This window comes from Pipistrellus hanaki (genome assembly GCF_964339955.1).
Source record: "Pipistrellus hanaki genome assembly, chromosome: X".
Lineage (NCBI taxonomy): Eukaryota > Metazoa > Chordata > Mammalia > Chiroptera > Vespertilionidae > Pipistrellus > Pipistrellus hanaki.
In genome coordinates this window covers 19181798-19205976 of record NC_140524.1, presented here as the reverse complement: position 1 = coordinate 19205976, position 24179 = coordinate 19181798, and the positions used below count along the sequence as shown (strand labels likewise).

General features: G+C 36.9%; 1 protein-coding gene across 4 annotated transcripts in view; it reads right to left on the bottom strand.

Moving 5' to 3' along the window:
* ATP11C (ATPase phospholipid transporting 11C (ATP11C blood group)) overlaps window positions 1–24179 on the bottom strand; it is a 189825-nt gene that overhangs the window by 14741 nt on the left and 150905 nt on the right. For all 4 annotated transcript variants that reach the window (XM_084870183.1, XM_084870184.1, XM_084870181.1 and 1 more), the window contains 5 exons: window positions 17196–17255; window positions 8932–9059; window positions 4985–5120; window positions 2911–2976; window positions 62–165 (listed from right to left, as the gene is read on the bottom strand). In XM_084870183.1, the coding sequence (XP_084726309.1) occupies window positions 62–165; window positions 2911–2976; window positions 4985–5120; window positions 8932–9059; window positions 17196–17255 (494 nt within the window). The remainder of the gene's footprint in view (window positions 1–61; window positions 166–2910; window positions 2977–4984; window positions 5121–8931; window positions 9060–17195; window positions 17256–24179) is intronic.

Sequence of the window (24179 nt, the reverse complement as noted above, 5' to 3'; positions counted from 1 at the left end):
GTATATATACATATACCTATTTTCCTATTTACATATTACTCACATATATACAGCTGCTTACCAAATAATTCCTCCCCAGAAGAATGAGAAAAATACATAAAAGGCTAAAGAACCCCAAATCACAAAGTGATTTATCCATGTCCAGAAACGAGTATCCAAGGCAAGCTGAAAAGATACAACACAAAAGATTTCATGATGAGTACAGACTGTACCAAGCTATGTTACACTGTACACTATGGTACCTGATAACTTTTATACAATATGATACATACGGGAGCACCTAGCTTGGGCCAAGCTTCCAGGAGAGAATGGAACTAAAAGGAGAACAGAATCTAGGATTTTCAAAGAGCTAGGGTATGAAAGTGCTCAACTCTGTCCTAAGTCCTCTAGACTCCAGAGGACAGGTGTAGCAATGTGGTAGAGCAAGCACGTATGGGGCTACAGATGTCTCACTAGTGAAAGAAGGGCAAAGAATGAGGTAATGAAAACATCTAGGAGTCTGGAGCCCTAAGTCCTCAGGGAGATTATGGCAAAAGGAGAAGGCTAGCTGGTGGAGGCAGGTATACTGAAAACAGGAGAAGGAAGGGGTATCTAGAAAGGGTAAACAAACTATACAAAAGAGTCTTGATAGCTGAAGCACAACCAAGATGGGGGTGAGGGGGTATTCTAAATACAAAGGAAACTAGCTCCATATGCCTGCATCATGTAGCAATGGATCATGGGTCTGACTATGTAGTGTGCCTTTCAATTGCAAAACCCCTACCTAGATATTTAATTAATAACATTTTCATTTGCCTCAGATTAAAATCCTTCATGCTTCTGCCATTGTTTGTTTCTATAGACTGATTGTTTATAGACTGTGGAACAGGGGTTTTCAAATGCAATCTAAAAACAAAGAAGTATCATTTGCTTATAATTTCTGGGTCACATGAATTAATATCTAGGGCATTGAATTATTAAAGAGGAGGTGGTATCTCAGTTTTGATACTTGTTGTGACACCATGATCCTTAGCTCTCTGTTAGTTTCGCATTCATAAACAGGATGTGGGGAACATTGTGAATATAGCCCAGTCTTGAATTCTCATCCTCTGGGCTGTCAGAGAAAAAGTTACAATAATATCCATCCATGCCGAAACCGGTTTGGCTCAGTGGATAGAGTGTCGGTCTGCGGACTGAAGGGTCCCAGGTTCGATTCCAGTCAGGGGCATGTACATTGGTTGCGGGCACATCCCCGGTGGGGGGTGTGTGTGCAGGAGGCAGCTGGTCGATATTTCTCTCTCATCGATGTTTCTAGCTCTCTATCCCTCTCCCTTCCTCTCTGTAAAAAAAAAAAAATCAATAAAATATATTAAAAAATAATATCCATCCAAAGAAGAGGGAGTGGCCAAAACCGGTTTGGCTCAATGGATAGAGAGTTGGTCTGCGGACTGAAAGGTCCCAGGTTCGATTCCGGTCAAGGGCATGTACCTTGGTTGCAGGCACATCCCCAGTGGGGGATGTGCAGGAGGCAGCTAGTCAATGATTCTCTCTCATCAATGTTTCTAACTCTCTATCCCTCTCCCTTCCTCTCTGTAAAAAAAAAAAAAAAAATATATATATATATATACACACACACACACACACACACACACACACACACACACATATATATATATATATATATATATATATATATATATATATAGAAGAGGGAGTGGATGTCTTTTGAAGGACTAACGAAAGATGTTGCAGTAAGGCCAACGTTAACTATGAAGGGCACTTGGAAGTCCTGGGTCCACACACAAGGCCAGGTGGGAAAAAGGGTGGGGAGGCTTTTATTTCAAATCATGACCCTGTAAATAATAGTAATAAATAACAACTAACATTTATTGTACTGAGCACACTCTATGTGCCAGTGTCCATTGCAAATGCTTTATGTATCATTAATTGACTTTTCACAAAAATATCCTAAGAGAGATAGATGCAATTTTATCTCCATTTTATAAAAGAGGAAATAGAGGTACTGAGAAACCAAATCACTTGTCCAAGGTTATACTCTGCTTTAAGTAGCTAAACCGAGATGAATTGTAACATTTTTGATAGTCCTAAAATATCACTGAAATAGTAGATGCAAACATATGTTAGGTTTGGTATAAGAAATTAACCAGGAATTAAATTTTAGAGGGGAAATGATTAGAAGTCTATTACACTTCTGAATTCTAGTTCTGACTATTGGGTACACTGGAATTCATTTAAAGGCACTCATTCTTGGACCACATGTGAGATGTTTATTACTGGAACCATCAAAAGAATTGGATTATTTTTTCAACTATAAGACAGTCCCAATTCATGAGCCTTAAGGTTTCAGAGCCCTTATTACATGGCTGCCAATAATTTTGCCTAAACTACCCTTCTTGTATGTTATTTGCTATATATTTTTATGCATTTGATCACTAATATAAATTTTAGTGATAAATACATTATATAAAATTTACGTACAGATCTTGCTGAACTGTCTTAAGTACTCAAATTCATTTAAGGCCTGGCTTTCTTAAACAAATATAAAACTTTAAAAAAATTCAAGTACTTAACATGGAAAAACACACTCACAGACAGTTTGATTATATACCACTTATAACATCTTGAAAATAGCTGGAAGGAAGGAACAGATTTCCGACATAAATATGGTGTATGAATTAAAAACAAATAAAAAAAAATAAAGAGGATAGACAACATACAGTAAAAAATCAATCACAAATAGTATACAAATGCCTAATATTTAATATCATACATACTTTAGTAAGCATTCAGACTTGGATGATAACCATAATAAAATTAAAGATTAGAAGACAAAAAAAAAGAATATTAGTACAAGACCAGAAAGTATTATAAAAATGGTGTTAAACATACTTGAATAAATAAAAATCTAACCTTTAGAGTTACAGTGAATACTAAGATTGTAAAAACAATGGTTCCAAAAGTCCAGTTTCCATACACCTGAAAAAAATTAATAATTAATTAATATTTACCAACAATACACAAGCCTGCATAAAAAATAAAAGCCAAGTATAATCTTGTGTATAACTGCAAAAAAGTATTGCATGAATTGTTTGGGGAATATCAAGTTAAAGGATCAGGCCAAAATGCTAGATTTAATTGTGACTGTAAACTTTCTTGGTCAGGTAGACCACATTTGTGGCTGGTAGCACTTATTTCCATCATTCCAAGCAGCATGAAACAGGGAAAAACACTGGTATGATAAAGGCAGAAAAAACCCTATTCCACTAACAATGTTCATAAAAAACAAGTCATTGCATGACTCATATCTCTAAAGAGATTGATATGGGCTTTTTCTATAATATAAAACAAAAGCTCTGAACTAAGGACTAATATGCAGACAAATGGACTCACACGTTAAAAACAGTCTAATTTTGGGCTGTAAACATTAGAGCTGTTAGCAAGTGCACATCAAGGAAAAGCAGATACCATGTATAAATCCAAATGATGGCAATGAATGGCACATATGCTTACCAAATGATGTCAAGGTCTGAATGCATAACATTAAAACAGAAAATGAAATGTAAAAGGTTTTCAAAAATAAAAACAAAAAAACTAAGGTTAATAGAAGCATAGAAGGAAAAAAAGAATTTGATCAAATCATACATGGGCATTATGTTTAACTGCTGATAGCAGTTGTTACAATTACTGTAACTTTAGCAAACGTTTAGGAAGGTGACATATACAGTAAAATCTGATTAATCTGGACATCATGAACTGGACATGGGTGATGGATTGGATACAGACTGTGTTGAGGCTCCCCAGTCACCACCTGAAGAATTTTCTGAGCAAAAGAACCATGTCAACAGAACTGCAGGAAACTATCCACCTACTTTGCAGCAAACTTTTTAAAATGCAAGAGTCAGCTCTATATAATTTATGTGCCAAATAAAAAGTGAAAGTCCCAGAATCAGTCATAAAGCTAAAGACTTGAGAAATCATAAAACTGAATTCCTTCTTCTTACTGATGGGCAAAGTTGACTTGGAAAGCTGAAGTGACTTGCCTAAGGACACACAGAGAGATTAAGTAGGGTACACTTTTTGGTAAGTGCTACATTAACCTACTCTAAAGTACTAGATTTGTATTTCCTCAAAAGTTAATTGGTGACTAATAAGTTTAATAGATTCATATTAAACTGACATGTCAATCCAAATTGGAGAGGTTTTGACTATAATACCTAATTTAAAGTATCATTCAAATCCACTGAGCCTATCACTTCCCTAACAGATACTGATTCTAGGTTCTAGACACAGTCACTGTACTCAGTAAATTCTTTTTGAACCTTAGCTTTGCTTCACATGATGATGATAAAGAATGAATTACCATAGGAAATAGCAAACATAGTGAAAGCAGCATACAAGTTGGTTTGATTTTTCACTGTGTGGCTGTAGGAAGACCTCATTCCATTCTCTTCCACAGCTGACAGGGCAAAATCATTCCAATGCAGAGGCTAAACTATGTAGTGCTTGCTGGGAAGGCACTGGCAGGATCAGTGTAGCCTTTCATGAAAATACTATGCTACCATGTGGAAGGGAAGGAGGAAGAGAAGGGAATTCCATATGTGAGTTACCTTTTTGAACTCTAAGCATGGAAGGCCGCTATGAATAAGAACTGAGTGGGTTCAGACTTTCCTTTTAAAACAGAAAAAGCCTTGCTCAAATCAAAACCAGTGGCCCAAATTCTGAAGTCCCAAGAACTTTGTTCATCCAATAAAAATTACAGCCAAGTTAAGTTAAGCTTCCAAACTTTTTGCACATAAGCTCTCTAGTTTGCCATGCGCATAAGGAACACTTCTACTGTTCTAAAGAAGTTGTGAGAACGAAATAGTTTACCTTTAAAAAATTTTGCAAAATTATTACAGCTAGAATATGTGTATGTTTGATCCAGTGCTCATGGAAAAAAGATAAGCCATACTTCTAATACCAAAGAAACAATGCCTTTTTTTACCTTTGCATTTTCTTCTAGGGATGCATTCTGAAAAAGAAAATAAGTCCCAAAGAAGAATACTGTCCCTTCAAATGCAGCCAGAAATGTCCAATATAAAAAGGGGCCCCATTGCAGCATGGCATTGCCAGAAATTTTCCTATTGAGAAATAGGGGAAAAATACAGGTTAATGAATCTCTATAGTCTGTTTATGACCCTGTTATAATGAAAGGAGCTAGCTCCGAGGGATTGAAAGGCTTTCAGTAAAAGGTCAGACTGAACCATGGGTTTATTTTTATGCAATCACCTCCTGATAGGAGGTAATGAAATAAACTGCCCGAGCACTTCTATGTTAAATTCTGGCCACCTGACAACAATAATATAATCAATAATAATTAGCTCCCATTTATTGAGTACTTATTATATGTCAGAAAAGTAGATTATGATATATATCCATTTTTATCCACATAAAAACCACATGAGATAGGTATTTTTATCACTCCTATCTGTAAATGATAAGGAGCCTCAAAAGATATACCAAACTTTGATGCACATTGGAATCACCTGGGGAATCTATGAAAACACTGATGCCTAGCTCCCAACCTCAGTCTGATTTAATTGGCATAAGGCTAAACTGTGCATCAGGATATTTTTAAAAATATATATATATATATATTTTATTGAAGTTTTTGTTTTGTTTTTTCAGAGAGGAAGAGAGAGGGATAGAGAGTTAGAAACATGGATGAGAGAGAAACATCAATCAGCTGCCTCTTACACACCCCCAACAGGGATGTGCCCGCAACCAAGGTACATGCCCTTGACCGGAATTGAACCCTGGACCCTTGAGTCCGAAGGCCGAGGCTCTATCCACTGAGCCAAACCGGTTTCGGCGCATCAGGATATTTTTAAAGCTCCTCAGGTGATTCTGCCATGCAATAAAGTTTGGGAACCACCAGTGTAGCAGCACATCATAGTTCACTCATTTAGTAAGGGATAGAACTAGTATACAATCCTAGATTTACTTGTCTTAAATCATATGCTCTCAACCAAGATATCTCTGCTTCCCAACTACAATTGTTAAAATGTTTCTTTAAATCAAGATTTCTTCCTAGGAGCTTAGCCTTTTTTGGTCTTGGGATGATGCCCTTTATAATTGAGCTGAATAACATGTTTGAAGCTGTACAGTCATGAATTGAAAAATGGAGTGCCTCAGATCAAAAGTTTAAAATCTGTCAAAAATGGTACAATCTTCTTAGTACAAGTCAGAATATTACTAACATACCATGATGTCCCTGCCTAAGGTAACTCCAGAGAAGGTATGAAAACACAGGGACTACCTTCTGCCTCAGCCCATGACAGTGACTCTCAAAAGCCTCATTGGCTGGAAGTTGCTGGGTGATTCCTGCAAGGATCTTTATGGAGGTCCCTCCCCTGTAGAGTAATCTACAATGACAGGCCAAGAGCAGTGTCTCATCAGCGCACACAAAGAAAACTGAGTTTTGGGCTGGTCAACAGGTATGTCATGGCTTTCATTTCTGCATCAGATGTGGCAAGTATATTATCTATGCAAAATGGTTTAATAGTTCGTTACCTGCACCTGCTGTTCAATAAGTAAAACTCAGGAAAACCCTTACAATAATTTGTGCTCAACAGTTTTCAACATTCTTAATGTATGAAAGTGCTCAGCACAGCCTAGAAGTTCAGTGGAAGAGAGTGTTAGAGTAAGACAATAGCTACAATCTATGAACACTTATTATGTTCCAGGCACTGTTTTAAGTTCTTTTATGTGTTGTCACTCATCTAACCTTCATAAAACCACTGTGGATTAGGTGCTCTTGTTGCCTAGATTTTAATGAAGATGAAATTGAGGCTCATCTCAGTTAAGTAACCTGTGCAGGTCACAGTTAGTGAGTGGCAAAGCCAGAACTGGAACTCAGACAATTAGCTTGAGCACTTGCTGGGGCTTCATGGGAGGGATTCTGCTTACTGCCACCCAAACTCCACTCCAACCAGAGCAATGGCACTATAGGGCTTCACTTTCGTTGTTGTCATAAGACAGAATACACTGTTGGCTCAGTGTTTGAGAATGATCACCCAGCTGGGAAGAGCACAGGGGTGATTATTGGGAGAACTGAATTCTAATCTTAGTTTGGCCTCTAGTTATACCCTGTGTTAGGCAAGTCATTTCTAGGCCCTGGTTCCTCTTTTTTTTTTTTTTTTTTTTTTTTTTTTTTTTTTTTTTAATGAGAGAATGGGAGATGATATTCTCTAAGATTTCTACCAAGGTTTCTATGATTCCCTCTAGATCTTACTATCTCTTTGCAACAAATACAGGAAAAGAAAAATGTTAAATGATGCTATCAAATAAATTGCTAGGTTAACCTACAGATTAAAAGAGACTCAAGAAAAAAAAGACTCAAGAAGCATATTAACCAGTTGCAACATATGGACCTTACATCCTGATTAAAACAAGCCTGCAATTCAAAGAAATGAGTCATTTGAAAAAAATCTGAACAGTGATAGAATATGTCAGTGGTCAGCAAACGGTGGCTCGAAAGCCACATGTGGCTCTTTGGCCCCTTGAGCGTGGCTCGGTGTTAGAACCACTTTTTCAAAATAGAGTCACCCAGGCCAAAAACCGACTTCAGCACATGGGCCATGAAGTTGCAATCGCAGTGTACATATACGCCCACATGTGGTATTTTGTGGAAGAGCCACACTCAAGGGGCCAAAGAGCCACATGTGGCTCATGAGCCGCGGTTTGCTGGCCATTGGAATATGTAATATTATGGACTTGTAAAATTTTAAGGTATGATAGGTACTGTTATTTTTTAAGTTCTTATCATTAAGACAAAGATACTGAAATAACTATTTTAGACAATGCTTGATATTTGCTCCAAAATACTGTTTCCCCGAAAATAAGACAGTGTCTTATATTAGTAATTTTTTTTTTCTCCCAAAGTTGTGCTAGGTCTTATTTTCAGGGGATGTCTTATCTTTCCATGCGCTAGGTCTTATTTTCGGGGAAACATGGTAAGTCTCTGATGGAGCAGAGATGGTTATTAGTGAAAGAGAACTGGCTCTGTATTGATAATTTGTGAAGCTGAGTGGTAAGGACAGGGAAGTTTTAATAGTTTTAATACTGTATTAATGGTATTTTTGCTACTGTGCATGTTTGAAAATTCCCAAAAGAAATAACTTTAAAATTATGATGATATATTTTATAAATCTGAATAAGTCTAATAATTACTAAAGGTGAGTTTTATGAGTCATACTGGTTAAAGAAATCCCTTAATTTGTATACCTTCACTTCATACAAATAAGCCACACAAGTCTATGTACTGCACTTGACATCCACTATTTAGCAATGCTCATAATCTACTGTAAATTAACATCTTTATTTATCCTCAGTTTTAAGGCTTCACTTATAAAAATCCAATTAAGTCAAAGGTTAAGCAACTGGGGCTGGTGGTAAGTCCCCATCCATATAGAAACACATGCATTTCCAACTGACCCAAAATGGATATAATGGCTAGATGAATTAATTCCTTCAACAAAAACAGTTTTCAAATGGGCCTAACAAAGGAAGAGAGAAGCTATGCCTCAGGGGCAGTTTACAAGATTAAGTCCTAACAATATCATCAGTTCAATGTATTATAGGTAGAAATCAATGTTCTAAACTAATGAAGATCTTTGTGTGATGCACTTCTTTTGTAGTTAAAATATTGTGTCCTCTAAGACTCCAGAACTCTATGACAATGTAAATGCAAATTTTAGGAATTAATGATTTTTAAATGGCTCAAACACATTCAAGTACAGGGCCTACCCCTAGGATATATACAATTTTCCTGTTGAATGCCAGAGAAACATGTGATCAAACCAGGTGGGAAGTCTGTGTCCCTCCTTCATACAAAGTGAAACCCACAACTTTGTAAGTCTGAGGAAATTTTAACAGTAATGTTTAACTTACATATACAATCGTGGATCTGAGGTCAGAGTGTCAATGTTGATGTGCTGTTCCAGTAGACTGTAGGCCAGGATGGGCAAGGATGTGAAGCAGATATTGTACATTGTAAGGTAAGCAGCATCATATAGTGGCTGAAATGACAAACAATAGAAGAGAAAAAAATATACTGAACAATCATCTTCAAGAGGTTTTGTTGGAAAAAATCAGAAGCTTAAAACAAGACAGTTTTTTCACTTTTTATAATACCAAAGAAATGAAAAAAATGTTTTAAGTATGTTAAATTACAGCTGACAATATTATATTAGTTTCAGGTGTATAATTCTGGGATTAGATATTTATATAACTTATGAAGTGATCCCCCTGATAAATTAAGTACCCACATGGCACCATTCATAATTACAATATTATTGACTATATTCCCTAAACTGTACTTTACCTCCCGTGACTATTCTTTAACCACCAATTTGTGTTACTTAATCCCTTCAGCCAATCTGTCCCAACAAACCCAAAATCTAGCAACTGTCATGTGTTCTCTGTATTTATAAATTTGTTTCTATTCTGCTTGTTTATTTTGTTTTTTAGATGCCACATATAAGTGAAGTCATCTGGCATTTGTCTTTCTCTGACTTATTTCACTGAGCATAATACCCTCTGGGTCTACTCATGTTGTCGGTGGTAAGACTTCATGCTTTTTAAAAATATATATTTTATTGATTTTTTAAAGAGAGGGAGGGAGAGGGATAGTTAGAAACATCGATGAGAGAGAAATATCGATCAGCTGCCTCCTGCACACCCTCTACTGGGGATGTGTCCACAACCAAGGTACATGCCCTTAACTAGAATCAAACCTGGGACCATTCAGTCCACAGGCCGACGTCCTATCCACTGAGCCAAACAGGTTAGGGCCATGCTTATTTTTAAATAAATATTTATTGTTCAGATTATTACAATTGTTCCTCTTTTTCCCCCCAAAGCTCCCTTCCACCCGGTTCCCACATCACCCCAAGTCCTTACCCTCCTCCACAGGTGTAAGATTTTTGTCCAATCTCTTCCTGCACCTCCCACACCCACTTCCTTTGTCCACTCCCTTTCTATGCCCCAGATTCTATTATATGCACCAGTTTATTCTGTTCATCAGATTTTTTATTCACTTGATTTTTAGATTCACTTGTTGATATGTATTTGTTGTCACTTTGTTGTTCATAATTTTAATCTTTACCTTTTTCTTTTTCTTCCTCTTCTAAAAGAATATGCTTCAGCATTACATATAATATTGGTTTGGTGGTAATGAATTCCTTTAGCTTTTTCTTGTCTGTGAAGCTCTTTGTCTCACCTTCAATACTAAATGATAGCTTTGCTGGGTAATCTTGGTTGTAGGTTCTTGCTATTCATCACTTTGAATATTTCTTGCCACTCCCTTCTGGCCTACATAGTTTCTGTTGAGAAATCAGCTGACAGTCATATGGGTACTCCCTTGTAGGTAACTGTTTCTCTTGCTGCTTTCAATATTCTTTGTCTTTTGCCATTGGCATTTTAATTATGATGTGTCTTGGTATGGTGCTCTTTGGATTCCTCTTGTTTGGGGTTCTCTGTGCTTCCTGTACTTGTAAGTCTATTTCTTTTACCAGGTAGGGGAAGTTTTCTGTCATTATTTCTTCAAATAGGTTTTTAATATCTTGTTCTCTCTCTCTTCTTCTGGCACCCCCATAATCCATAATTCAGATGTTGGTATGCTTGAGGTTGTTCCAGAGGCTCCTTACACTATCTTCATATTTTTGGATTCTCTTTTCTTTTCTTTTCTTTCTTTCTTTCTTTCTTTCTTTCTTTCTTTCTTTCTTTCTTTCTTTCTTTCTTTCTTTCTTTCTTTCTTTCTCTTTCTTTCTTTCTTTCTCTTCCTTCCTTCCTTCCTTCCTTCCTTCCTTCCTTCCTTCCTTCCTTCCTTCCTTCCTTCCTTCCTTCATTTTTCTTCTTCTTTTCCTTCTTCTTCTTCTTCTTCTTCTTCTTCTTCTTCTTCTTCTGCTGCTGCTGCTGCTGCTGCTGCTTTTTTTTTTTTTTGCTTCTTCATGTTTCAAATCTTTGACTTGATTCTTGGGATCCTCTAGTATGCTGTTGGATCTCTGTATATTATCCTTTATTTTAGTCAGTGTATGCTTAATTTTTTATTGGTCCTTTTTCATATCCTTGAGGGTCTCATTAAATTTCTCAGAGGTTTCTAGAAAATTTTTGAATAACCTTATAACCATGGTTTTGAACTCTATATCCAATATTTTGCTTTCCTCCATTTCTCTCATTAGTGACCTGTTTTTTTGTCTCTGCATTTTGGCTGCTTCCTTGTGTTTATTTCTATGTATTGGGTAGCTGCTAAGTCTCCCTGAGTTGATAGAATGGCCTTGTTTGGTTTATGTCTTATAGGGCCCAGTGGCTCAGCCTTCTCAGTCACCTGAGGTAGACGCTCTTGGTGTACCCCTTTGTGGGCTATGTGCACAGTCTTGTTACAGTTAAGCCTTGATTGCTGTTGGTATCACTGGGAGGAATTGACCTCCAGGCCAATTGGCTGTGATCACCAGCTGTTTCTACACTGGAAGATCTGTTGCACAAGAAACACCCTTATGGGGTAGGACTTGCTTCAGTGGGGCTTTGGTGCTCACTGAGTCTGCCCCTTGTGTGCGTCTCTTATGGATGTGAAGAGTTGTAATCTGGTATGGTCTCACTCTGACCACTGGTACACTGGTTCTTGGATCTCCAAGGAGGTGCATGGTCAGACACTGTCTGGGCTGCCCAGCAGGAGCTACAGAGACATTTGCAGATTCCTCCTCTTTGTATGGGGTTTGGAAGTGTCCAGACGAGGCCCAGTTGTGAAGCAAGGCTGGCAGGGCCGTGGTTCTTCTCTTGGAAGCTCTGGGGCTCTTTGACCCAGCTGCAGTTTGACAGGTTTTAGGCAAAAGGACAAGCCATTCACATGCAAAAGCCGATGCACACAGCTTGGGTGGGGTAGTAAATTGGGTGGTTTGGGATCTCAGGAAATCACCAGGGTGGAGCAAACAGCAATGGCTGCCAGTCAGCCCTGAATGGGGGAAGTCCCCAGTTCTCTTCGTACTGTACCCCATGCAGAAACAATGATGGCTGAGAGCCCCTCTAAGAGAAAGCCCCCTTCACGTTCCTGTCCCGATGCCAGACAGTCCAGTTTCTCCCCGTATATGCCTGAATCCCCCACAGTCTCACCTGGAGTTGGAGTTCAGAGCAAGCGGGAGCTTGTATCTCCCTCCCAATTAAAAGAGCAGCACATCCAGGTGCCAGTCCTTTCCACGCCTCCACACCTGCTACAGTCTCAATGCTCCTTCTTCACCTCTCTAGTTGTGGAACTTCTACTCACCCAGCCTTCCTGCAGTTCTGGGTGATAGTTGTTCTGCCATTTAGTTGTGGTTTTGATGTGGTTGTGAGAGGCAGCAAGTACAGGTGCTTACCTATGCCGCCATCTTGGTTCTCTGACTTCATGCTTTTTTTATGGATAAATTATATTCCATTGTGTGTGTGTGTGTGTGTGTGTGTGTGTGTGTGTGTGTGTGTTACTGTTGCTTCTATATCTTGGCTCTTGCAAATAATGCTACAATGAACATGTGGATGTATATGTCTTTTTTCTTTTCTTTTTTTTATTTATTGTATATGTCTTTTTGATTTAGTGTTTTAGGTTTCTTCAGATAAATACCCAGAAGTGCAGTTGCTTGGTCCTTCTTTGTCTCTTGTTATAGCCTTTGTTTTAAAGCCTATTTTGACTGGTATAAGTTATTGCTATCCAAACTTTTTTATTTGTTTGTTTCAATTCACATTAGATAGCTGTAGCTTGAAAAAGAGTAAAGCAGCACCTAACATCATAGAGTTGGCCTGTCACTTATAGCTAGGCATAGGTGTTCTCCTGCCAAACATGCAGAAATGCAACATCAAGCAAAGGCCATTCTGTGACTATGATGGATCAAAACAAAAACAAGACCACTCCACAATCACATCTGAACACAGACAGAGCATGAATATTTTTCAAATCATAAATAATGACCAACACCCCCATTCTGGCTAATATGAGTAACTGTTGCTCCTTGACCGATAACAGGGTTAGCATCCTTCTAGTCTTCATTCCTTCTGGGTATGATTTACTAAAATGCCCACTCATAAAATTACCACTGCTTCTAACAGCACCCAATCTTCTTAAATGCTTTCCAAATTACCTAACTCAATCCAAATCTTATAAGACTTTTCTAACACTCTCTTCCTGAGAGGCTCCACTGTTCCTCATGGTGTATATTCTTTCTCATTGCATCCTGTAATAAACAAAATTTGATTAACTAAAAATGTATTCCTGGTGGTGTTTGGCTAGGGGGCTTTGACGACCTTAAGCTCTTAGGACAGAACTTGGCATATAAAAAGCATTCAATAAATATTGGATGAATGATTGAATAGATATTAGAAGCTATTACTCATATTAGCACATTTGTAGAAGACTGATCAATATTGTAAATTTTCCTTTATGGAAAATTAAGGTATTATCTGAACCTCATTTTAATGAATATACTTATTGAGTTCAGTAATATTTTTCTTTTTAAAAAAATATTTTATTAATTTTTACAGAGAGGAAGGGAGAGGAATAGAGAGTTAGAAACATCGATGAGAGAGAAACATCAATCAGCTGCCTCCTGCGCACCCCCTACCGGGGATGTGCCTGCAACCAAGGTACATGCCCTTGACCGGAATGGAACCTGGGACCCTTGAGTCCATAGGCCGACGCTCTATCCATTGAGCCAAACCAATTTTGGCAGAGTTCAGTATTTTTCTACACAGTGCTAGATGTTTTCATACAACCATTACCTGTTGCCTGAATGAATAATATCTCATATTTATCTGTATTTTCACACATATAAATGTTATTTTAATTAATAAAATTCATTTAAATGTGACATAAATTAATACAATTGTGACATAAATTAATACAATTATGCATTTTCAAACAACAGTTACTAAAAATACACCTACTATTATAATGGGAATTGCCTCAAAAAATGTTGAGAACAACATGAATAGAGCATTGGTTCATTCATTAGTTGACTTCAAAAACATTAACTGAGTGTTTACTAAGTGACAAGTACTGGGAACAAAGAAGATTAGAACTCTGTCAGCCTACGCACTCAAACTGCAGAGGGGGAGGCAGGGTGGTGAGAGTACAAAGAGCTGGGGGAGCCCAGAGGAAGGGACAACTCTGACCTACAGTAGAAACAAAAGCAAGATAATATACATGCAAAATTCTTAATGAACATGGAGATACTTCCCATTTACAAAGATTTAAACAAAAGAAGCATCAGGAGGGAGGGTGGGGTGGAAAGAGATTAACCAAAAAATTTATATGCATATGCATAACCCAAGGACACAGGCAATAGTGTGGTAGGCCTGGTATGGAGGGGGAAAATGGGGGGGAGGGGCGGAGAGGGGACATCTGTAATACTTTCAACAATAGAGATAAATGAAAATAAAATCTACTTTTGTTCCACTATGGCAGTTTGAGGTTACATGAAAGAGAATTATAATTCTTAGATGCATAATTAGAGAAGATAGAATATCCTCAAAACAAACAGCTTTACTTGATAATATTATTTGTTAAACCTGTTGTAAATAATTTCTTTCTTTCTTTATTTTAAAGAAGAGTAGTGCATATATTTATTAACACTTTTCTGCTTTACTCTCATGTTTGATGTATTTTGCAGAAAAAAAGTCTTATCCCCTTTAATACATAAATCTCTAGTGAGAACCAGGTTTTAGAAAGAAGACATAAAAAGCATTATCTTAGGAAGGGACTTGGGCTTTGAAATTTTTACTCAGTGTAAACCTTGAATCTTGGAATTGGATTTAGAAGTTCTGGGTTTCCTCTTGTCCCCTAGCTATTTAATGTTAAATGTTTTATTTTCATGACCAGTACTACTCTAGCTTTGCTAAAGAAAGACCTGCTTTTTGCTTAAAGAATCAGAATCCTGGTCCCACTTCTACTTCATAGTTCAACCTCCAAATTCCAGGCATGCAGAGAACACCTGATGTGGACCTAAGTTGAAAAAGGCTCCAAAGATATTTAAAACAAAGGTTACTACCTTCAGCACAGAGCACTAGGCCAAATTCAAAACTAAAGATATTATATATCAGGTCACCACCTCAGAAACCTTCCTTTTACTTGATACATTTTTCCTCTAAGACATCCATATAGCTCCTTCCCTATCTCCTTCATATTTCTACCTAAAAGTCACATCATCAGAGAGAATTTCAAAATCATCTTCTCTAAAATAGTGGCCTTCATCCCCAGTCACTCTATCAATTTTTTTTAATCCTTTTTTACCCCCTTCAGAGCATTTATCAGCAACTGACAATATGCTTATATGAATGTTGTCTGTTTCCCCCCCAGCATTTTGGGAGTAAGATTTTTGATCACTGTTATATGCCCAGCACTTAGTCTGGCACATACTATGCAGGAACCCAAGATATATTTGTTAAGTGAATACTACTGTGTTTCCCCAAAAATAAGACATCCTCCGAAAATAAGACCTAGCTCATGGAAAGATAAGACATCCCCTGAAAATAAGACCTAGCACAACTTTGGGAGAAAAAATTAATATAAGACACTGTCTTATTTTTGAGGAAACAGGGTAGTTGAGCAACTAACGAAGCCAAACACCAACTCTTATGAAAATCTAAGCAGTTAAGGTAACCTAAACAGAGCCCAGACAGCCCAGGGTCTGAATCTCAGCTGACTTTATTAGCAGTTAAGTCCTTCCTTTCTTCATAAAATTTGTGCTTCGTAAACATTTTTTAAAAAGATAACAAAGCAACAGGCTCCTTTCAAAATAAAAAACAATGTTTTTATCAGATTAAACTAATTTCCCTTTAGTATTTTGCAACAATATTTAAAATGTCTTTTTAATACTTGCATTCATCTGAGTGAGGAATTAGAAACATTTGGGTCAACAGTTATTTCAATGTTCAAGAAAAGCAGACTCATCAGAATCCATAAAACTCTCTGTAGCTAAAATGATGTTTTGAATACAAGAAAATTGATAGCACTTCCTACAGTTAGATGATTAATTCATAAAGCAATCTGCTAAACTGGCCCTATGTGGCTGATGACGTGGCAGTGCTGATGTAAGTAGTAAGAGACAGCACACCAAATGGTAAAAAGGTAAGTTCAAGACAAAGAGAGCAGTCATTTTCCTTTGAGAGAATACATTCACTTAAAAATACTGCCAAGAAATGAGAAAAAAAATCACTTCCTACCATGAGTAATTAAATATACCTTGACATTTAGAAACTCAATCTGTAAAAGCTGTGGTGATGTTACCAGTAGTTCAGCTTGGCAAAAATCACTGAACTGCTCACACATTACCTATGAACATTTCTGAGTCATTGAGCATTATAGCTCCTATATTTAGCTGTACTTCCACTAGAAACAATAAAAACTCCATTTCAGTTGTTGAAACAAACTGATAAATATGCCTGCTTATCTTGCCACTTAAATATCACGTTAACATATACCATATTCTTTATGCAATAAATGTTCAGAAGACAATAGAGGGTAAAAAATGTAGAGTTATTCAAGTAATCCAAGGTTTTACCCAGGAATCACAGCTTTATCTGAGAAACTGCAAAGGTCTGAGATATTATTTGATGAAATATTAAACTATAACATTTTAGGATTATTGGAAAACATTGTATATACTGATACAAAGGAAAAAAAAAAAACCAAAATACTCTTTAAAAGGTTATCTCAATTCTAATCAGATATACTAAAGAACATTCAAAATAAAGTAATAAGAACACTGTTAAAGCAAAAAACACAAACATTTGCTATTCTCAAAATGCAAGCCAAGCCGAAACCGGTTTTGCTCAGTGGATAGAGGCTCGGCCTGTAGACTGAAAGGTCCCAGGATCGATTCTGGTCAAGGCATGGCATGTACCTTGGTTGCGGGCACATTCCCAGTGGGGGGTGTGCAGGAGGCAGCTGATTGATGTTTCTCTCTCATAGATGTTTCTAACTCTTTATCCCTCTCTCTTCCTCTCTGTGAAAAATCAATAAAATATATATTTTTTTAAAATGCAAGCCAAGATTAACAGTTGAATAAAAATCAACAACCCTCCTTTTACTTCGGACATACCTCTCCAATATCTACAATCCAATACGTAAAAAAGTAAATTATTAATAGCAAATGTAAAGTACATTACAACAATTATATAGGGAAACAAACCTGTTGTGAGAATCCACAGAAGAACTGGTACAAAAATTGTGGCAAAATGAAACAAAGGTTCTGGGGGGAAAATGAAGAAAAGGGTTAATGTTTTCCCTTAATCAAATTTCTAAACTAAACTAAAACAGGAAACTATTACAAATAGTCTACAGTCAGTCCTAAGCCCTCCTAACATCAGAAGGCACTAAGTTTGTATTCTAGAGTTGTAAGTGAATAATCCCAAAACAAATGACTAATTCATATTAATAACAACTTTTGCCCTACCAAGGCAGAAGATATCTCACTTTATGAAAACCTGTTGCTAGTCTTCTTCTGTGTGAAGAAATTAAATCACATAATACAAGTACCTAATATTACTGCATCTTAAATGCCAATTAGATTTGCAAAGTCATTATAAAGTAGAATGACAAAGCTGTAAGTATATGCAGGGCAGGACAAAAAGTTTACAGTTGTTCATATGGGAAAAGACATTAAGGTGATGAAAATTACAATAGCTTTATTAACTGTTTGATGTACTCACAACTATAAACCTACTTTGCCCACCCTGTATTTTAAATCAATGCCAATAAGAGCCAGGAAATTATTACAGTATATGTTGACACTAACTGTATCAGCTAATGCTTTACTGCCTTTACCACTGCCTCATCAAATAATCAATATATTAATATTGATCATTTACTATATGAAAAGATGGCACTGTGGGTGACATACACACACACACAAAAAAAAAAAAAAACAAAAAAAAAAAACAAATGCAACTTTTTATTCCTAAGAGACTTGTAATTTAATTGGGAGAATATGAAATACAGATTTAAAAAATTCAAGCAGAGAATTTAAATAAGGCAGGCTGTGACATTATCTGAGTGCTGCTTGTCATCTTCTCATGTTGTCTCTGGATTTCTCTTTGGGCAGCACCTTCAAGAGCCCATTTTTGAGAAATGTCAAAAAAACAACAACAGTCTACTTCCTTCTGTCACACATTCTCACGTAGGTAATTTTCTAGACTGGGAGACCTGAGGCTGTTTTAAAAAAGCCAATGCATACTCAAAGGATGAGCATCTGCTACAACTGAAGGTGAGTATACTATAGGCTCTGGAGGATGTTCCTAAAGAAAAGTGCTATACATGTTTTGAATAACTCCTACAGCATCAGAGTAAGGGCCATAGCTCCAAAGGGCAATACTCAATTGTATGTATCAATTCTAGAAGAATGCAAAATGTACGTAGCGTTTCTAGAGTCATATTTTATTTTTTATTGAAATTGATGGTGTGCTATTGGTTAATACAATTATATAGATTTCAGGTACACAATTCTATAATACATGAAATAAATGTACACTGTATTGTGTGTTCACCACTCCTAGTCAAGTCTCCTTTCCTCACCATTTATCCCCTCTAAATTGTGAGGTCTGAGGAGGCAGTGATTGATGGGGATTATGGGATAGTTTGTGGGAAGAGGAGGTGTGACTTTCCTACTATGATGTAATTTCCATGAGAACAGGGACTTTGTCTGTTTTATTCCATTTTGAATTCTCAGGGCCTAAAACAATGCTTGGCATAGAGTAACACATTCAAACATTTGTTGATTGAATAAATAAAGAATTAGCATCTGAACTAGGTGCTAAGGATGAATAGGATATGTTGATAGCAGGAACCAAGAGAAGGCCTTCAGTATTTTAAAAAGATAACAGGTAAAACAGGGTGAGACTGTGGGGTGCCTTAAAAGCTAGGCTAATCCTTAGACAATGGAGATGAGTTTCTGGAGTACAGTTGAAAAGTGGGATTTTTAAACATTAATCTGGCTGAATTAGGCAAGGTAGATTGAATGGAGAAACAGAAATAAGAAGATTGATTGGTCACTCCAGGGGTGAGGCAATAGCAAATTGAAGATGCAGGAGGGCTTCTTAGCGTAGTCAAAGAGGGCCAAAGTATTAGAAATCATCTTGAGATGAACAAAATAAAGTGACAAAATAGATCTGGAGACATGGAAGCATGGAATAGACCGATGAAAAGACTAACCAAAAGCGTATATGCATATATGCTAATCCATGGACACAGACGATAGAGTGGTAGGCCTGGGATGGGTGCAGGTGCAGGGTGGAGGGGGACAATGGGTGGTGGTGGTGGTGAAATGGGACATTTATAATCCTTTTAACAATAAAGATAAATTTAAATTTTTGGAAAAAGGAATACTGCTAAGTAACTAAGAGATAATGGACATAAAGATCCTATGAACACAGAGGGTTCCATCTACACAAATTATCCCCTCACTGGGAACCATTAATTACAGATCATTGGTAAACATTAGCCATTCTAATGCTTGTTTTGTTTTCCTTAACAGAGTATTCCTTCCATCTGGTGGCAGTTGAATGAATTGCAGGCCACAATGGTAGTCAAACCAAGCCTCTGGAATTAGGGATTAGACTGATAGGCAGATCTCTAAGGCAAATCTTCATGAGCTCTCCTCCTAGGGAGAGGTAAGAGAAAATAACAACCCATCTCCATGTGGGACTGTTAAGTTACTGAGTCCAAGGTTGGATAAATCCAAATTATGATGTAGAAGAATCCTGGAATTAGAGTCAGTAAAGCTATTGTGGAAATCTTGTTCTATAGCCTCCTAGCTGGCTCCAAAAGCAAGTTATGTAAATTCTTTGAGCCCTACTTTTCATATATTTTAAATGGAAATAATACTAATTTCCTCATAGGAGATTGGTGAGGATTAAATAAAAAAATAAAGTGTTTTTTTTTATTTGTTTGTTTGTTTGTTTTTATTTTTGTTTTTGGCCAAACAGCAAAGTACATTACACATACTGGGTTAATTATCATTATTAATCATCATCAAGATTTGGCCTGGATACCAGCTCATACAGGGCCTTGGCAAATCTGTAAACCTGATGTGACGATTATATTATTTTGAAAATACAAAGTGAATAGGACATGGGCTTGATTATAAGAAAACTGACACACAAAAGCAGTTTCTAAGCTTTCCCTCCTGTGAAATAACAGGGTATCAAAGACTCTAGCTGCTTGAATCATTTAGAACCAGTACATTAACTTGATAATATACCTATAAACTGGAATCTAAGATCTTTAGTAAATTTCTGTTATAGAAATAAAAAATGAGTATGCGGGATCAGTTTAAAACGTACTCTGGTTGATGCTAAAAGAAAAATCAATGTGTTGTTGGGGAAACTACTTCAGTATCGAATGATGGGGGTATTTTGCAAAATTATTGTGTTTTAGGTGAATATCTAACTTGGTGAAAAATTCTCATAATATATTAAATAAAAAAGTGCAAAGTGCAAAACAGTATGTTTTGGGGCTGACTGCTAATAGGTTTGAGGTTTCTTATTAGGGTGATGGAAACGTTCTGGTTTAGATAGTGGTGATGGTTGCATTTCATAGTGAATATATTAAAACCCACTGTATTATACACTACAGTGAATTTTGTTATTTGAATTATAACTCAATAAAATGGGGAAAACATTATATATAGTGTATGAAAACCATATATACACATATGAATTTGTATGGACAAAAGTACAGGTCACATAACAATGTTACTGGTTCTTTCTATTGGTATGCATTTACAGATGACTTCAAATATCTTATTTTAGAAAAGGAGCTATGTATAAGTAAAAGAGGTATTTGAGAAAAGTCACTTGTATAATTTTCTTTTCATTTAGCATCAATTCACTATGCAACATCATCAGAGAACCTCAACTTGAGGAGAGCCATGTCAGTTTCACATAACCAAAAATTAATCAAAATCAGTCAAGATTAGAGAGGAAGGCCCCAATTGGAATGCATACAAAAATTTAACCTAAATATATTATAAATAAATAACATAACCACATTGAAATGGTTGAAAAGGGGGGAGGACACAAAAACGAACTTTGGAAACAGTATTTTGATTATATTGGTACACTCCAAGGTCAAAGAAAAAGGAGTGCACCAATGCCGAAACCGGTTTGGCTCAGTGGTAGAGAGTCAGTCTGTGGACTGAAAGGTCCCAGGTTCGATTCCAGTCAAGGGCATGTACATTGGTTGCGGGCACACAAATATATTACTCAAGTTAATTTGTTTCTCCCAGGAGTATAAGTTAACAATTCTGAAACTACTGTAAGTGTATTCTAGGATTGAGTAAATAAGTAAACATATTGAGAATGAGAACTAGGTTTTTCATCACTGGAAAAGGGAGTTATAAATAAGGAAAAGGGATAGGTTAGAATAAACTTTGCACTGTTGGCTGGCGTCAAAGTTATCCATATAAATGGATGATTTCTAATATAATTTGCAAATAAAATAAACCAGTTTTTCTTGAAGAAATGTCTGAATCTAGGACTGGAGCAGTAAAAATACAAGAAGAGCTTAGAAAATCATATGGTACTAAAAAATAAAGAAGTCTTCAAAAAAGGTTGGGGATGGGGATAGGGAGGAATGGGGAATTGCTACTCAATGGGTATAAAGTTTTAATTATTAAAGACGAGTAAGTTATAGAGATCTGCTGTACAATGTTGTACTTATAGTTTAACAATACCATATTGCACAGTTCTAAAGCTGTTATGTGGGTACAGCTTAGATTAAGTGTTCTTATCACAACAAAATAAAAACTTAAAAATGATGGGGATATGTTGAAAGAAGACAGAAGCCAAATCTATGACAATCTGAGTAGGAGAATAAATAATAGGAATGTACTTTAACTCAAAACAAAATACATATTTTAGTAGCAGAATGCTTTTTTTTTTTCTTATGGCAGGGGATCACAGGCTTTATGGTCCAGTAGAAGGAACACACAAATATACAAAGAAAGGTGTCACATATGTCTCAACGATGGGTTCTACGGGGTGTACCACAATGGAAACACATGACGGAAGTGGTCTAATGTACACAAGATAGGGAGGACTTTATAGAGGGTATTGAAGCCACTAACTAGTGGTGTGTGTGTGTGTGCGTGTGTGTGTGTGTGTGTTTTATGGAAACCACTTCTAAGGCTAAGGCAAGTTAAGTTTCCTTCTGTCACTAACAGCCTATTTTCAAGACTTGGTGATCACAGGTGACCTTGGCTATTGAAGCCACTAACTAGTGGTGTGTGTGTGTGTGTGTGTGTGTGTGTGTGTGTGTGTGTGTGTTTTATGGAAACCACTTCTAAGGCTAAGGCAAATTGAGTTTCCTTCTGTCACTAACAGCCTATTTTCAAGACTTGGTGATCATAGGTGACCTGGGCTTTTCTTTTTTGTGTATGTTTAAGGTGTATGTGTTGATTTGATACATTTATATATTGCAACTGATTACTAAAATAATGTTAGTTAACACCCTTATCATATCACACAGTTATCATTTCTTTTTTTGTGGTGATAGCATTTGCGATCTTGAGTCTTAGCAACTTTGAAGTATATAGTAGAAAATGATTAACTATAATTACCATACTGTATATTAGCTCTCCAGAACTTATTCATCTGTAGTTACAAGTTTTTACCATTTAATAACATCTACCTATTCCTCCCCCCTTTCCTTAGTCTCTGGCAAGCACCAGAATGTACTTTGCAAATAAATTTTCACAGAGCAAAGTTGAAGGGTCTTGAGACTCCAAAACAGCATTTTGATCAAGTTATCATAGTTAACTATCAGAAATGAGACAATGCACTGAGCAAGTTACAACATCATTTTTGTGGTATTTGTGCCAAAAATGTGTAATCTGAATCCAATAATAAGCAAACTTTAGACAAACTAACTGGCCATTATTATTAAAAAATGTTGACAAAAGCAGGAACTATCCCTGGTTAAGGATAACTAAGGAAAAATGACAGCTAAGTGCAAGTGTGAACCTGAAGCTAACCACAAAAAGTGTCAGACTAGTTAATAATGTGTCAGCTGATATCAATTTACTAATCTTGATAACTATGTTATGGATTATCTAAGGTGTTAATAGTTGGCAAAGCTGGCAAAGAGTATAAGAGGATTATTTCAGTGATTTTGCAACTTCCTTGAAGTCAGAAATTATTTTAAAATGTTTTTAAAATGTTTTGAAAACTGGAAAAAAAAAACTTAAAAAAATGGTACTGAACAGTATATAGGACAGAAGATCAACTTCTGGGCTATGTTGGCTAAAAATAATTTACATACTTTAGACCAGTTACTTCACCTTCTTGTATGACATGTTTATTATGCATAAAATGAGTGGCTTAATTTATATTCATAGATTCCAAATTGTGCTCTGAGGAACCACACTGGGCAGGACAGGGAGGCTGAGCAAGTACACAGCCCTGGCCCCATCACCCTTTAGTCAATGCAATTCTGCTTCTATCTGCTTTTATCTTTATAACTTCATTGGAAGAGAGAATTCTACTAAAAAGAGTAGATTAGCATACTGTTCAGGATAAAAAGGGAACCAACTATTGACAAGGATGAAGCTCAAAAACATGCTAAGTGAATTAGACCAGACACAAGAGTACCTATGATTCTATTTAGTTCAAAAACAGTCATATCTAATTTGTATATTACATATTATATCTAAATTTATATATTACTAGTGGCCTGATGCAAGAAATTCATGCAAGGGGCTTGGCCCTCGCAGTCCCAGCTTTGTCCTGAAGGTCATCAGGAAGGATGTCCAGAAGGTCGTTCAGCTGTCAAGTCTAATTTGCATCTCTTTCTATATATATAAAAGTCTAAGCAACCATCGCAACTGAACGGACCACGGAACAGGCTGTGTGGGGTGACTAGGCGGGCAGAGGGGTTAGTAAGGGGTGACCAAACAACTGAGCAGCAGGCTGGGTGGGGCGACCAAGCCGGCACGGGGCTGGGCAACCAGGCTGGCAAGGGGGCAGTGAGGGGTGATCAGGCTGGTGGGGGAACAGTTGGGGGCAACCAGGCTGGCATGGGGGGCACTGAGGGGTGACCAGGCCGGCATGTGGAGCCAGTGAGGAGTGACCAGGCCGGTGGCGTAGGAAGGTAGTTGGGGGGGCGATCAGTCCTGCAGGGG